Raw genomic sequence first — 16,356 nt, 5'->3', positions numbered from 1 at the left:
TGAAAACTTTTATTTCCATTAAAAGACTTGGCATCCTTTTGTTCCTAAGACACTGTCCTGTCGTTATTTGTATAGATATCCAACTTGAAAACACTTTGACAATGACTCGTCCTCTTTTTGGGTTTACCTCCATAGCGTAGTTGTTGAAAATGCTGGTGTTGCTTGTGTAGCGTGAAGAGCTGAGGTCAGACTTGTCCGGCAGGGGGAAGTCGGGTGGAGACAGCACACATCCTGACAAAGACAGAACACGTCTGACATGGATTCTGCTCTAGCATCAACATACAGACCTGGATGAGAGAAAACTGAGGGTTTGGAAAGGAAACCTCCATTTTTGTTTGCAGGTTGTTGCTTTTTCAGCTCCACCAGCTTTTTTTTAAAATTGTATCAACAAAGATTTGTTGCTGAAGGTCCCACTCACCAGCAGGCAGAGATGTGGGTCTGCCCCGGCTGGAGCCGGAGGTGGAGCTGTGCAGCCTGCTGTGAACGGGGCTTCGCCTGGGGCTCCTGCGGGGCCCCACTGGACCATTGTTATGAGGAGAGAGCGCTGAGATCTTCTGCTCCCTACAATCATCTTCATCCAGCAGAGGGGGGGAGTCCAAATCTCCAATATCAAGGGAGGACACGCTCAGGCTGTCACTGTGGCCGTCCTTAGAAGGAAAGGAGACGGGCAGAAACAGTTTGCACTTTGGTAAACAAAGACTTCTGTGGTTTGGATTGTTACAATGTTAGGTTTGAACTGAAACTCATTCATTTATCCTGGGAGTTAAGTTAAAACAATAATCTGATCGATGAAATCCATGAAGTAGAATTAGAAATGTTTTATGGCTGTAAAACTCCTCACTCCACTTTTTCACACTTTTCTCTCTTGTTTAAATTCTTAAAGCTCAAACCTTTACAGAAAATAGGTCCAGAATTACAGAATGAAAACAAAGATCTGAACCGGCTAACTTTAAAGTGATGCAGCCGCGAGTCTCAGAAAGCTTGGACATCGAGCATGGTTACCACGGTAACCATGATGCACCATCTCCTTTGCTCTTCAAAACATCAAGTTCTAGAGTTTTCCAGGAGTTTTGTGTTTAGTTTGGTCTTACTTCTAAGCTAACAGCTTCATATTTGAAGTGTTTTCCTGTGCAGAGGATTATTGTGTTTACATCTAGAGCATCCTGGATTCAGTGCTGTCACTGACACCAATATCCAGATGACAGCTCAAAGACCACCAAGACACTGGGAAAATGTTTAGCCTTGTCCCTGATACAGAGAGATTTCTCCAGTTCCTCTGAGTAATAATCTGCGTTGTAGTCAAGATTTACAAACATTTTAGAGTTTCTTGGTGGGGGATTATTGTTCTAACAATGATTGTGCAGTCTTTTGACCCCATTTCATTTCTCTTGCTTTTCTATAGAGTTCTACATTTGTTCAAACTTCATTCTCAAATTTCTCAAAAGTCAGTTAAATTACCGTCCTCTAAGTTTCTGTATTCCAGGCCAGATGACTAAGTTTGGATATTTCTGATTTAGCAAAAATAGGAATCCAGAAATACCCACTGAAAATAAACATCCCTTAAGGTAGTCTGGTAAAACACAATAGTACATTTGCTTCACTCATTATCAAGCAAACCTCTCACAGAAAAACTCTATGACTTTCCCTGCCACAAGGTGTCAGCAGTGCTCCAGGATGATATGTGCTTCAAATGTGTCACTATAGCTCCATAAACCCGACATTAGTCAGCTCAGAACCTGCCGGTTTCCTCACAACAACAACCTTGGTACCTTGCTCGGAGCGGAGTAGGTGGCAAAGCGGGAGTACCAGCGGCTGGCCTTCTCAGCCACGCCCCTCCCAGCAGAGAAGACGTTGGTCTTGAACACGTCCAGCGTTGGCGTGAGCAGGGTGTCAAGGGCAAAAGAGGAGGAGGGTGACCCCAGGCCCATCCTGTCGGCCCTCTCCCGGAAGGGGCTGGGTCCTGGGCTGGCACTGGTGCTGGAGCTTTGACTGTGGGGGGGGGTCCACGGACTTTGACGTGAGATGGGCTGAGCAGGTGATGTCTGGTGAAAGGTGCGAGAACGAGACATTTCCACACTGCGGAAGGGGGAGCCGTGGGGGAGACTGGACCTGCGGAAGGCGGGGTTAGGAGGTGGGTGCAGGAGGGGGGGGCTGGCGAGGTCCTGCAGATCCAGGCTGGGGGTGCGGCTGCTCAGGGGGCTGTCCAGCTGGATCAGGTACAGCTCGATCTCCCTGGCCAGGTTTCTGCGGGCTCGCAGCGCCCTGAACTCCTCCTCCCGTGGCTCCGGCCTGCTCTCCGACTGCGCTGCCAGAAGAGAAAGAGGGTCGTAGCCTGTTTGGATGTCGGTGCGTTTGACCCCGCCCTTGCTGGTTGAGGTGGTCACACCGCTACAGCTGATGCTGCGCTTGACGGGCGGTTTGACTGGGTCCAGCTCCAGATCCTCAAAATCAAAAATGGCCTCGGCGTTGTTTCCGTCCTCATAGCTGAAGTCCCGCCCCTCTTTGTGAACTCTGGAAGGCTGTTCGATGGAAGCGGACTGTTCCAGACACTCCACAGCCAAAGAGGCGGGCCTGTGGATCCTCACACACGAGAGAATTTTGGCATCTGCCTTCTTTTCTGGACCGGCTTCACTTTGGCTGGATCCAAAACCAAGAAGGGTGTTCCCGCTGCCGCCGCTGCTGCACACAGTGTCCCCGCTCAGGTGGCGCTCCCTCACACCCGGCCTCTCCATGGCGAGGCCACTAATCGCCTCCTCCAGGGCACTCTTGTGTCTCCTGATCAAAGTGTTGCTGTGAACCTCGCCGATGTCGTCCAGCGAGGCGGTGAAGAGCAGACCCGCCACGTGGCCTGAGGGGGCGGGGAAAGCTACAGTCAACCACACTGCTCCCAACATGACAGCAGGAAGGAGTTACAGAAAACCTCAAGTTTAGGAGAGGATACGTGTCTGTTTCCACAGACACTCACAACACAGAACAGTCAAATTCAATACGAGAGAAGAATTTAAACATTTTAAAACTACAATCAGAAATCAGTTGATTTTTAGTGGGACTTTAAAGCCCACCCTCAAATGAAAATCCAATTTTTTTTTAGTTTTTAGCATGTCTGTGTAGCATTTTTCTTATGAAAGAGAAAAGATGTAATGAGAAATCATTTCGTTTTTGCATTTCTGAGTATTTCTCCTTTTGAATCTCTGCCAATCCTCGTCCCAGCTGACATCCAGATCAGAGCCATACAGCTGGACATTACCGACTTCATATTGATGGACATTTTATGGAGCAGTGGTAAAGATTTACGCTAGCGAGACACAGAGCTATCATAATGAGATGGGGGGGGTCAGAGGGCGAGGCTAGCCACGCCCTCTCAGAGGAGATTTTGGAAACAAAAGCTTCAGATAAACATGAAAAATGGCTTTTTGGTTAAAAACGTCTTAATCATAGTTAAAACACAACTGGGAACAATTTGTTTAATAAAAAAAATTGTCATGTGGGAATTTAATTAATTCTAAGAGACCTTTAAACCACATGAGCCAGTATTTTACTCACAGTGAAAAATAGGAATAATGTTGAAAACTGAGCATTCTCACGGTTTGGTCTAAGAATTGGTCTCAGTTGAACAGTGATGCTGTTATAGGTAAACAGACAGGAAATGCCATAAAAACCACAAACATTTAGAAAGACTCCCATCTGAGAGCTGATGAACTTCACTCAGATCAGGGAACAAGACTAATGACTGTTATAACCTCTATCCACTCTTAAATCAACAGTGCTCTTATTAATTCAACCCAGTTTTTGTGTTTACTGACACTGTCAGAATGTTTCAGATTCAACATAATAAATGAAAAAAGTGAGAATATTGTTTGTGTTTTATATGTTACGGGGTTGAATAAAGTCTGGTGAATCTGTTGAGCTCCAGTCTCTGCAAAGGCTGCTTTGCAAATTAAAAATGAATGAAATCTGTCTTTGACCTGCCTCCTGGTCCCTCTAGGGATTCTGGGTAATCTAGTCATTTTAAGTTAGAAACTATTTTGTTTTGTTTAACTATAGTTCATCCACCTTAGTAGTTAGAATTTGTGGGGTTATTTAGCCCTGGAACACCTGAGGCGTCACAAGTAACCCTTAAACACAAAATATTTAACTTACTGTAACTTTTCAACCGATAACACGATCAAGGTCATCCCAGTAGATTCTGAAAGAGAAAACCGGCGCGAGATGCCTTTGTCCTTCAAAATCTACTAGAATAACATCGATCGTGTTAACGGTTGAAAAGTTACAGTCAATCAAAGAACATAAACAGAGGAGCTCTTGTATTAAAGGGTTAGCTGAAGGCTAGCTCTGAAGCTACGATCACGCCGCCTTCGGAAACTCGCATTTAAGCAACTATCTCCAATGAAACATCTATGGAAATGCATTTAAAACTCATGTACGTACATCACTACGCACATTTTTAAGACATTATTTGGGCGCCACTTACAAAACGCGTCCACTGAACATATTGAAATCTGAATTATTTGCGGTGAAATTCCCTTTTCTCCTTCAGAATCCACTGGAATTGAGTTAATTGTGTGGCTCAAAGAACGTGTTATTTTAGTGTGGCCAGAAATGTCCCCGGTGTTAAAGGATTAATCTGTGTTTGTAAGTCTTATCTACAGAACAGATTTGGAGAAACTGGAGGAGTCTTTGTGCATCAGGGACAAGAACAGAGACCTCCATTGTAACCCTGTTGTTTCTAGGGCCTCACAACCTCTGCATCCCTCAGCAGCAGGATGCTGAGTCCATGTGGGTCAGAGTTCTATGGTAGGACGGGTCAATATGTGATGGTGTCCCAGACGCCAAGAAGACCGTCTAGCACGTTCTCAGAGTTCAGTTCAGAAAGCCCCTCTGATGGTATGAGGGGGTAAGTGCACGGACAGCCGCATGTTTAGATGAAACTATGAATGAAGGTCCATGAAGGACAATCCAGAACTACTGCAGTGATTACATTCTGCAGAATGAGACCAAATACACAGACGGAGCTTTAGACACTCAGAGCCTCTGAGATCAGAGGTCTTCAAACTGATGAGAAAAGAAGAGATCCAATAAATAAAATACTGGCTCATCTGTTCCACATGTCCTCATTTTCATTCTATTTAAACTTCAAAATGTCTTCAGATCTCCTGTTTTGAGTTGTGGAAGTCTTTAGACAGTAAATTCAGAGAGCTACCCATCACTCAGGGGAACTCTCCTTCCTCTTCTTGCGGTTGTTGAGGATCTGTGTGAAAGTCTGCTGTACCTGCACTGCTGGAGCTCTTGGGTTTACTGGAGGAATTGTACAGGAAGCTGCTGCGGACAATCCCACGGGGTTTGAAGGAGGCATCCCCGTCCAGCTGGGGGAGGCAGTCTCTACTTCCTTTGGTACTTTCTGTCTCTGACACTAAACCCACAGAAAACACAGACTTCAGCACAAAGACGCTCCTTCTCTCTGGCTGATGACAGCAGAGGACAGATTACTGACAGGAGCTGCAGTCGCTCTCCTTCCTGCTCTCTTTGGGAGGCGCTGGTCCTCTCCACACCTCCTCTTTGGACAGGGAGTTGTAGCCCAGATCAGACTGATCTCCTGAAAAACACAAAGAGGAGCGGATGAAACCAACAGCAGGCTTAAGATATGAAATGGTGGGAAGTAACTTAAGAATGCTTGAGTGCTCTTTAAATGGTGTGAAGTCTCAGGCCTTCGCTGTCACCTCTGTTACCAACAGGTGTGAGTGAGAACCGTAAGTCTTCTCAAGCTCTTTTCTACAGCTGATCATGTGATTCCAAACAGATACAGACCTGTGGAGAGCGTGTTTTCTCTGGTCACACGCCTTCATGCTAATGACGAGCATGGGGAGAAACGCCGAGTCGCAGATGTGATTCTGCTTTATGGTTGCAGTGAGCCGGCGGTGCATGACGAGTTTGAAAGCACAGCACATTCATGCTGCAGGGGGTGTTATGGTGGAAGACGGGGTGAAGGAGATGTGTGACGGGGAAATATTTCCATTCCGGGATCCACTTTATATCTAATTCATGAAATTCAAACCAGAGGGAAATGGGTTTTCATAAACGTCATCAGCTGATGGGAGGAGTTATAGAGATGACAAAAAGACAGTCAGACTCTCCTCATCACATAAAGCAGATTCCATGCTGGAATATTCAACCTGCATCTTCCACTGGGCTCATCCGGAACATCCCAGCAGAGAGGATCTCATCCAGCCAGACGTCTCCGGCAGGATAAGACTGACATGTAAAGGCAGTCAGCAGTCCTGTGAGTGATGATCAGTGGTTCATCACTGTCTCTGAACACCGTTTTTGATTACTTTGAAGCATGGTTGGATCCCACAAAACTGAACAATTCCATTTAGGAGAGCTTACAATTAAATATCACCTAAAATTAATATCTAAAAAACTGAAACTTTGTTTGATACACATAAAAGCTGTTTTGACAAAACTATTATTTTAACATAACTGATTAATCTAATGACATCTGAATGAAACAGAAAAGCTGAAAAATGTAAAAATCTGTGTGACACACCTGCATTTCACATATTCTCCCTAACTTTTCCTAATGTGTTGCATACGTGTTCACGACCTGTCTCCCGCAGCATGCCCATAGAAAAAAATGTACATGAGGGTTTTCACTAAGGTTCACTGAGCTAATATTTCCTGCAGGTCAGCTGTGTGCTTGTACAGGTTTGAGCATTTTTCACCTGCAGACAGCCGCATACCCCTGAAAGGACCGTTTGGACTGAGAAGGACAACGTTACAAGCATGCACACAATTGCTACAGTATAAACAGTTCACATGAGTTGGGGGAGCGGCAAATGTCAGACTTAACCTTAATCACATTTTATCGTCTTGGTGCTTAGTCAAAAACTTTGAATGTCACAGCGACTTAAGAATTATGTTTAATTCACATAAAACCTTTAATAATGTATTTAAGCAAACAGTGGACACATTTAGGACACATTTTCTTAAAATGAGTTGAAGTGTTTTAGTTTCATCAGCGTTGCTGCTTGTTGTTTGTCAAAAGCTTCCTGTTGAGTCTTTGTGTGGTAAATGACCTGTAATAAATGAGTTTTAAACTTGAACTTGATGCAAACAGAAGAACGGCATCAGGTCAGCGAGTGGAAGCGTTTGAACCGTACAGAGAAACCACAGACACTTTCTGGCAGAGCTTTACCTTTATGGAGAGGGGCTTCTCTGAGCTCATAGCCCCCCCAGTGTGAGGGAGCCACCACGGACCTGGCAACCCCACCACCAACTGAATGCAAAGGCACAACAGGCAGGGCCAGAGTGGAGGGGCGGGGTTAGGGACAGAGCAGAAACCATAAAAACCGGCCAACACGGTGGATGAACATCAGAGAAACGGCAGGATGAGCCGGGAAAGAGGGGGAGACATGAGGGCGGGGGGTCAGTGAGTGGAACAGACGACAACAGGAAGAAGATGGATAACCGTGAAGAAAGAATCACCTGTACTGGACCTGTCATCAGTGGCGGACGGGCCCTGATCAGCAGAACTGTCCAGACTCCCATGACTCACTGCGTCCAGGTCGCTGCCGTCTGTCCAAAACGCATCAGCATTAACCCTTTAACACCTGAGGCGTCGTCAGTGACACTCAAAAACAAAATCTTTAACATACTGTTTAGTGGTGCCACAAACAAATATTTTTACTAGTCGACTAATCACTGATGATTTTTTCCGATAAGTCGACTAATTCCCCCTGGGATAAATAAAGTATTCAGATTCTAATTGGGTCATGGGCAAACTGGATGTAAAGCACACATCCTAACCATCAGTAGCTTTAAACTAATTAATAACTAGATATATACCATTACCTGTGATAATACTAGTGTGAATACTGTAAGCTGAATTTGGTCACTGAAGATGCTAGTGCTGATAGCTGAAGATGCTGAAATTGATAGCTAAAATTGCTGAAGCTGATGGCCGGCTAAAATATTAGCTAAATGCCAAAAAAAAATTGAAAAAAAAGCCTAAGTTAGCCAAAACAGCTAACATGTAGCTGACATTAGGTAAACTCCAAAATAGCCTAAAAGACCTTAGTAAATGCAAAAGTAGTCCAAAAAGCTGTCAGAATGTCATTATAACTGTCAACTTTACTACACTCTGACTCCATATAATGTAAAGTAACAACTAATCGACAATTAAATTAGTTGTTGACTATTTTAATAGTCGATTAGTCGTTGATTAATCCTGGCAGCCCTAATACTGTTTCTGTTTAACCGTTAATACAATCAACTTAGTTCCAGTAGATTCTGAAGGAGAAAAGCAGCTCAACAAACATTTCCATCTCCCTCCTCAGAGTCGTTAGAAAAAGGATGCTTGTGGATGAAAGAATTACCGAGGTATTTCTCACCAACAGCAAAAAAACCCTTCTGTTCACAAATAAAGGCAATCATATGAGGTTGAGGTAGGGATCTGCAGAGGAGCATCTGCACCTAAAAAACTGGTTTCCAACCAAAAGTCTCTTCAGCTCATTTGCAGTATAGCTTTGAATTTGTAAGAGGGAGCACAAACTTTGAACTCATGAAAAGACTGAACATTCGATGCACCTGATCTGTTAGGGTACATTCACACTGAACGTAGCGTGATCGTCGCACGGCGGAGGCGGCCAGTTTCAATGTTAAGTCAATGGAACAGATAAGAAATGAGGCTATCAGTAGTATGCAGGTAGATTTGAGTAATAGGTGCAGCATGAAGGCCTGCCAGCAGATCAATTTGGGCGACGAGGCGCAAATTGGGGGGGTGCTGCCAAAATTAAAATATCTGAAGTTTGACAGGTTGCTGCGTCGCATCTGCCAATCAGGAACCTTAGCTTTGGACATGTGACGTTTTCTTTGACTCGATCAGCAGGTAGAATACTAGTCCAAAGCGAGCGTTTTTGTTCTGAACTTCCATCTTTTTCCTGAACCCGCTGGAGCCACAGGGTTGCAGAGCTCATAGACCCTTTTCACAGTGACGTCATATCGACCTTTCATTTGAGCAGATATTATTCTAACAGGTTCTATTTTGGCTGATGTTATTTGCATGTATTTTAAATACGATCAGAACAAAAGCCAATAGAAATTCATGTTGGTCACATTTAACACCTGCAGCAAAGACACACATCTCTACATTGCCCGTACACATTTTAATCACTTCTCAGGATAAATGTACAGGTTGTTTTCCGGGAAATTTTAGGGGATGATTGTAAAAACAGGAATTATTTGGTTCAGTGAAAATGTTCAGAGTAGCTATCAAGCCACATATTTTTAGCTTTCAAAGTAAGAACGGCCAAGAAAAAGAAAAACAAAGATCTCTGGGTGAACACATTACGTTGAAATAGTCAGTTTCATATTTTTGGCAACAGTTTTTTATGGCATATCACTTTTTATGTTATTTTTTCCTGCAGATCACACACAGTTATGAACAAAAACAAAGAGGAGGGGTACCACCACACAGCAAATAACTCATTTGGCCTCACAGTCTTCAAAAGAACTGTAAATGATGATGAATTATCCCTCTAAATAGAAGATGAGTAGTTTCTAAAGATAATGGACAAAGAAGTCCAAAGATGAAAGATCCCTTTCATGCAGAGACTACTTGACACAAACCATGCTGAACTGGCACCCCCACTGCCAAAGGGATAGGAGTGTTGGTACTTACCCATGTTTGGAGTTTACCACCCACGAAAGCCTGAACAAATTAGAGTCGTGTTTGACTCTAGTGCACAATTCAAGGGTGTCTCCCTGAACAATGTGTTGCTTACTGGACCCAATATGAACAACAGCCTTTTGGGAGTTCTTCTGTGTTTTAGGAGAGAGGAAGTAGCAGTCATGACAGACATCAATCAGATGTTTCATTGTTTTGTTATCAGAGAAGACAACAGAGATTACCTCTGCTTCTCATGGTACCGCAACAACGACCCCACCAAAGACATTGTCGAGTACAGAATGCGAGTTCATGTATTTGGCGACAGCCCTTCACCAGCTGTTGCAATCTACTGTCTGAGGAGAGCAGCTATGGCAGGAGAGCAACAGTATGGATCGGACACTCTGAGCTTTGTGGAACAAGGGTTCTACGTGGATGATGGATTTATTTCCAGACCCACCAAAGAAGACGCAATCTCTTTGATACAGAGAACTCAAGCGTCCCTGTCAAAGTTCAACTTAAGGCTTCACAAAATTACATCCAACAGCAAAGAAGTGCCGAGAGCCTTTCCAGAAGAGGATCATGCAAAAGACATAAAAGACCTCTACTTGGATGAGGAAGTCACACCCACTCAACAGAGTCTTGGCTTGAATTGGGAGGTTGAGAAAGATACATTCTCCTTCCAGGTATCCATCAACAACAAAACCTTTCACCAGTCGTGGGGCTTTCTCTACCAAAAACTGTTCAATCCCCTCAGTCTCGTCGCTCCAGTCACAATACAGGGGAAGTTTTTGTTAAGAGAGTTGACAAAGGAAGAGTGTGACTGGGATGATCCTCTCCCTCAAGACAAATGGAACATGTGGAAAACAGAGAGATTCACTTCAAGATCTGAGAAACCTTGACATTCTTCGAACTTATACAAATGCATCTCCCTCCAAAGCTAAACAGAACGAGATATGCATTTTCTTGGATGCTTGTACCAAGGCAATCCGTGTGGTGGTATACCTTAAAACTAAATTGGTGAAATTCATGTGGGTTTTATTGCAGGAAAAGCCAAACTGATGCCTGTATCAGAGCCCGCCATACCTTGATTGGAGTTCTGTGCTGCTGTACTAGCCATGGAAATGGCGGAATACATCATCTAAGAGATCAATATCCAACTCAGTGCAGATACCTTCTACTGTAAAACCAAGGTGGTCCTGGGATGCATACACTATCAGTCCAAGTGCTTCTATGTGTATGTTCACAACAGAATTCAAAGAATTCGATTGTCTACGGAGCCAAAACAGTGGAAGTATGTGGTCACAGACCATAACCCACCTGGCCATGCCTCCGGGTTAGTCCAGACCTCCGAGCTTGCTGAAACTACCTGGTTTACAGGACCGTCCTTTCTTTACAAAGCACAGTCAACAAACGGGCTTCAAGAGACCTTTGAACTTGTTAATCCAGATGCTGAAGTTCGACCACAAATCACAAGTTCTGCAACAACGGTTACTGAAAAGAAAGGTCTTGATCCAGACAGATTCACCAAATTTTTCACCTGGAAATCCCTTCAAAGAACGGTTGCATTATTGATCCACGTTCTTCAGTCATTCAAGACAAGAGGTCGTGGTCTCGTTGAATGTCGTGGTTGGCATTGGTGTTCAAAGCCTCATACAGCTGATGAGTTGTCCAAGGCAACTTCAGCGATTCTTCTTGCTGTTCAAAGAGAATCCTTTCCAAATTAACTAGATGTGATCTCGAAGGAAGCCATAATTAGCAAGAAGAGTCCACTCATCAAGCTAAGCCCAATCATGGGTAGGGTTGGGCACCGAAGTTCGGTTCCAAGTAGGAACCGTTATGATTTGCGCGGTTCTACCGAAACCGAAAGATGCGGCTGCAAACGGTGCCGGATTTCGGTTCCAAAGTTCATTGAAGTTTCATTTGTCTGTGGACATGTCAATCACTTGTACTCCCTTCTGATTTTTTACGATTCAGCCTATCTATTTACTTTCTTGTGTTCGTGGGCGGGCTCATATAAAACCGCCGAGATGGTCGGCTTCCGCAACGTCGGTGGGCGGGACTTTCGCTGTGAATAGTGGAGTTTCCGCAATTTTTAAACAACGCTGGAGCCCCATCCCAAAATGAAACAATGAATCGTTTCCTCCTTGTTGGGCTGCTAATAGCAGAAAGCTCGGCTCGGCTCCGCCCACCACCACAGCGGGTCGTCATCATCTGCTGCGCTTTGCAGCCGTGTGATTGACATTTATCTTCCGCCTTATTTTATTGAAATAAAATATTGCTTTTGCCCAAAAACAACTGCAAATAAATGCCACATTCCTGATTTAATTTAATAAAATGTCAGGCTAAAATTTCAAGGACGTTTAAGTTTATTTAAGACGGAGTTTTATATTATGCTTTATATTACGTGCGCACAGCTGCACGGCAGGAGGGAGTCTGCGCTTGTTTGAAGCCGTTCTGCTTTGGATTTAGGAAGATAAAGGCATTATTTTTTATTACTGAAGTACCGCAATAAGCACTGAAAGGGAACCGAAACCGAAACAAAAGAACCGCGGTAGCAGCGGAACCGCATCAGAACCCATCGGTGCCCAACCCTAATCATGGGTTAAGACAAACTGATGAGGATAGGAGGAATCACCAAATCTCAGCGAAATCAAGAAACACCCAGTCATTCTGCCAGGTAGACATCATGCTTCTTCCCTGTGGATAAGACATCATCATGACCAGGTGCAGCACCAAGGCCGAACCTTCACCGAAGGAGTTATACGAACAGCAGGCATTTGGCTGATGGATGGTAAGAGATGGATCAGCAACATTCTGCATGACTGCGTTACCTGCAGAAAGCTCAGAAGAAGAACAGAAATCCAGAAGATGTCTGATTTGCCATCAGAGCGGCTAAGTGAATCGCCACCATTCACTTACACCGGTTTGGATGTTTTTGGCCCCTGGCTTATAACAGTCAGGAGAACCAGAGGACATCTCGTCCATTCTAAGCGCTGGGCAGTTCTTTCACCTGTTTGAGTACACGCTCTATCCATATTGTGGTGATTGAATCCATAGATACATCTTCGTTCATCAACTCACTGAGAAGATTCTTTGTCATCCGGGGACCTTCCAAACAGCTGTATTCAGACTGGGGCACAAATCTAGTTGGTGCCTGCAAGGAGCTGGAATTCCATAAAGTGCAGAAGGAGTCAAAGGGGCAGATGTATACCAACAGTCAAGGTTGTACATTGCACTTTAATCCGCCTCATACTTCCCACATGGGTGCTGCATGGAACAGATGATTGGTGTGGTAAGAAGAATATTGGAAACAATGCTGACACACATCCACTCCAGCTTGACTCATGAAGTCTTGTGCACTCTGATGGCCAAAGTGAAAGCCATCATCAACTCTCGTCCACTTGTTCCAGTTTCTTCAGATCCGGAGGCTCCTCAGTTGCTTACACCTGTAATGCTTCTCACACAGAAGCAAAGTGCACCACCTCCTCCAGGAAATTTCACAGAGAAGGACTTGTACAAGCGACTGTGGCATCAAGTGCAATGTATGGTGGAAGAGTTTTTGAGCTGATTGAAGCGAGAATACCTGCAGACACTGCAAGTGTGACGGAAATGGCAGAACTCAACTCCAAATGTTGAAGAAGGAGACATCATTCTGCTAAAGGATGCAGGAACGTGCCGTATCGACTGGGGTATGGCTCTTGTGACTAAGACCTTCCCAGGACAAGATGGACGTGTCCGCAAGATCGAACTTAAAGCAGTGAAAGATGGAACTGCTAAAATGTTTCTCAGACCTGTAACAGAGATTGTTTTACTTCTGAAGAAGTGACTGTTGAATGGACTGTGTTGATGCAATGGTTCGTACCTGACATCTTTACAGATGCCAGGCGGGGAGTGTTCTGCCCCCAGTTCATTTGCCTGTGTTAAGTCAGTTTGTCTTCCTTTAATTTGAAGCTACATTTAGTTGGTGCCTTTATTTTGAAGGCTGGATTTGTTTTTTTTCAGGAAGTCTATGTCAGCCATCTTAATTCAGTCTTTGCCATGCTGTCTTTTAATCTGCTGCCATCCTGCTTCTGTTTGAGCCAGAGACCTCATTGTCTGGAAGTTTTGCTTCAAGTTCATCAATATTATTCTGATCATAATCTCATTGTTTCTTTGTGTTTATTTATTAAATTAGCAGCAGCATTGGAACTTTGTAAATAGAACTTTAAACACATTGTTTAGTTAAATTCATCATGTTTGGACATTTTATTTTATTAATTATAGTCTTTTGTATTTGCAGTTTAACTCTTTGTTGAATGAATAAATGGAGCTTGGAAGCAATTCCCTGACTCGACGTCTTTCAGCAAGAGTTAAGCTTACATAAATCATATCAGAAACATATGAGGAGAGCAGGAAAGGAGGATGTTAGAACCACGGCTGAGCTAACAGCAGCTCACTGACCGCAGTAGAAAACATTACAACAGGAATAAGTTTGACTTTAATGTCAGACACGCTGGAATTGTCTGACTTTTGACCTGTTTACAGGGATTATGTGAGAACGGAAATTTGGGAAACTTTTAACTGGTGAGAAAAGATCTGCAGCTGCACGACTCACAGCCAGAGCTAATGCTAGCGTTAGCATTAGCACAGATTAAAAGAATAAAATCATAATTACCTTCATAATCAAACCAGCAGTATTCAATGAAGTACCTATAACCTTTGTCTAACTTTAACGGGGTTGTCAGAGCAAAACTCTGCACATGACTGGCGATGAGTGGCGTCACGTGAAAACGTTCTATTCAGCTAATTTGGGGTGAAAGCGGGATACAGTCTGGACAGATCGACGGCTTTCGCTCCCGCAGTGGAGCTCACTCATTCTACCAGCAGACAGAGAGCCGCTGTGGGGTGCAGAGTCTGCTGGCTCTGGCCTCTTCGAGATGTTAAAGAAAAAGGAAAAATGTCTCCTTATTTTATTTATTTCCCCCTCAGGTTAATACGAGACAGAGAACCTTTAAGCTCAGCCGCAGAGACACAGCGGAAGCGGCTGTCATTCTGTACCGGGAATATCTTCAATAATAATCATATAAACTCAAACATGGAGACATGATTACTGATGTTTTTGTAGAACTCTCCACAATAAATAAACCTGATTTATTTCTCAACATCATCTGTGTCTTCATACATTCTAAGTGAGATATCCACAGACACCATTCCTTTTTGCATCATCCTAAATGCATTAGTTGCAGTGTCAAGCTCAGGCAAGTGCAGAGTAGCAAATTCGTTGCGCTGCAAAAGAGGGCGGTCCACGCGGTTTGCGATGTAAGATGCAATGTACAATTCTGTACATAATGAGGATAAACATTTTCTTTTTTATTCTTCTCTAGAAAACTGAATTCTCTGAATTCACAACGTAAGGAGTATAAATTCAAATGAGGGGAACAGTTTGAACAGAGTGAGGTATTAAACAGCTGAAATCCTAAAATTTCTGGCTCCTCCCCCCGAAACCTGAACTTAAGGTTTACTTGTAACTGACTCCTTTGTGTCAGAGCTGACTTCAAGTGTTTATTCAAACTGAGTCAGCAGTGAATGCAGCAGAATCATCTGTTTCTGCTCTTGACTCTCATGTTTCTCCAAACGTCTCAGAAGACGGGCTTTCAGGGGCGTGGTTACCTGACAGTGGGCTCTGGGTGAGGAGCGCGGGCCGTGAAAGGGCTTGCTTGAACTGAGCCACAGCCAGGAGCACGTTTCTGAGCTTCATCCAAAGGAAGTATCCTCCTCTGGTGCTGGAGGGCCACGTGCTCTCCAGCACTGCCTGCACATGAGGGGAGGAAGAGGATCACGGTCAGAACTGAGGTCCAGCTTCAGCTCTGAGTCTGGATGAAAGAGAACTCTGCTCCACTTTAAATCTCCACAAGTTCATTTTCATCAGAGTCAGCGTGAGCAGCGGCATCAAAACCAAAAAAACATTTTTTGCTGACATCTGCACAAAGAAGGATCAGAACCAGGCCCACTGGACTCCACTGGCAGATCTGCTGTCCAGCTTTCAGTCTGTCTGTGATGCAACAGACAGTAAGAAGAGTTTTCTTATGTAAAGATGAGCAAGCAAACGATTTTCATTTTGGTTAAAGAACTTTGCGCTTTTTCTCTGATCTGAAAAAAATACATAATTACCAATGCATTAAACTAAAATCTGCATTTTCTGAAAGAAATTACAAGCAATTTCTGGAAACGTGTGTTTTTTTTTAGCTGCAAAAAACAAGACAAAACAACAATAAACACTAAAACAGCAAACTGGAAATGGTTTAGAAGAAGTCCTTAACCCTTTAACACCTGAGGCCTCACCGGTGACGCTTAAACACAAAATCTTTACCAAACTGTAACTATTCAACCGTTAACACGAGTTAAAGTTTACCGCTTTCTCCTTCACAATCTGCTGGAATTACATTGATCGTGTTAACAATTAAAACATTACAATAAATGAAAGAACATAAACACTGGAGCTCCAGTGTTAAAGGGTTAATCTGGAACTCATTGTGCACACATGCAGTGACAAACAGCAAACTGTGTCCAGGACTTAGAGCTAGTGCTGGGCGATATGACGATTCATTCTGTGTGGCCGATAGAAAAGAGTCTATCGTGCCATTCCTCTTCTATCATTTATAACCTAATTTTTATTCCAAATATATCTTTAAATAGTCCGAACCTCGTCACTT

At 43.7% G+C, this 16,356-nt stretch overlaps 1 protein-coding gene across 1 annotated transcript in view; it reads right to left on the bottom strand.

Moving 5' to 3' along the window:
- Positions 1–16,356, bottom strand: part of LOC112160245 (C-myc promoter-binding protein) — a gene marked incomplete at its 5' end in the record, with an annotated part of 47,345 nt that overhangs the window by 24,338 nt on the left and 6,651 nt on the right. The window contains 8 exon segments of the mRNA XM_024294652.1: positions 128–231; positions 419–647; positions 1,770–2,848; positions 5,270–5,410; positions 5,492–5,593; positions 7,193–7,273; positions 7,483–7,572; positions 15,314–15,455. Coding sequence (XP_024150420.1) covers positions 128–231; positions 419–647; positions 1,770–2,848; positions 5,270–5,410; positions 5,492–5,593; positions 7,193–7,273; positions 7,483–7,572; positions 15,314–15,455 — 1,968 coding nt within the window.

The sequence above is a fragment of the Oryzias melastigma genome, linkage group LG23 (assembly GCF_002922805.2).
Source record: "Oryzias melastigma strain HK-1 linkage group LG23, ASM292280v2, whole genome shotgun sequence".
NCBI classification, from domain to species: domain Eukaryota; kingdom Metazoa; phylum Chordata; class Actinopteri; order Beloniformes; family Adrianichthyidae; genus Oryzias; species Oryzias melastigma.
The sequence above is the reverse complement of the archived record's forward strand: the minus strand, read 5'-3'. Positions and strand labels throughout refer to the sequence as shown.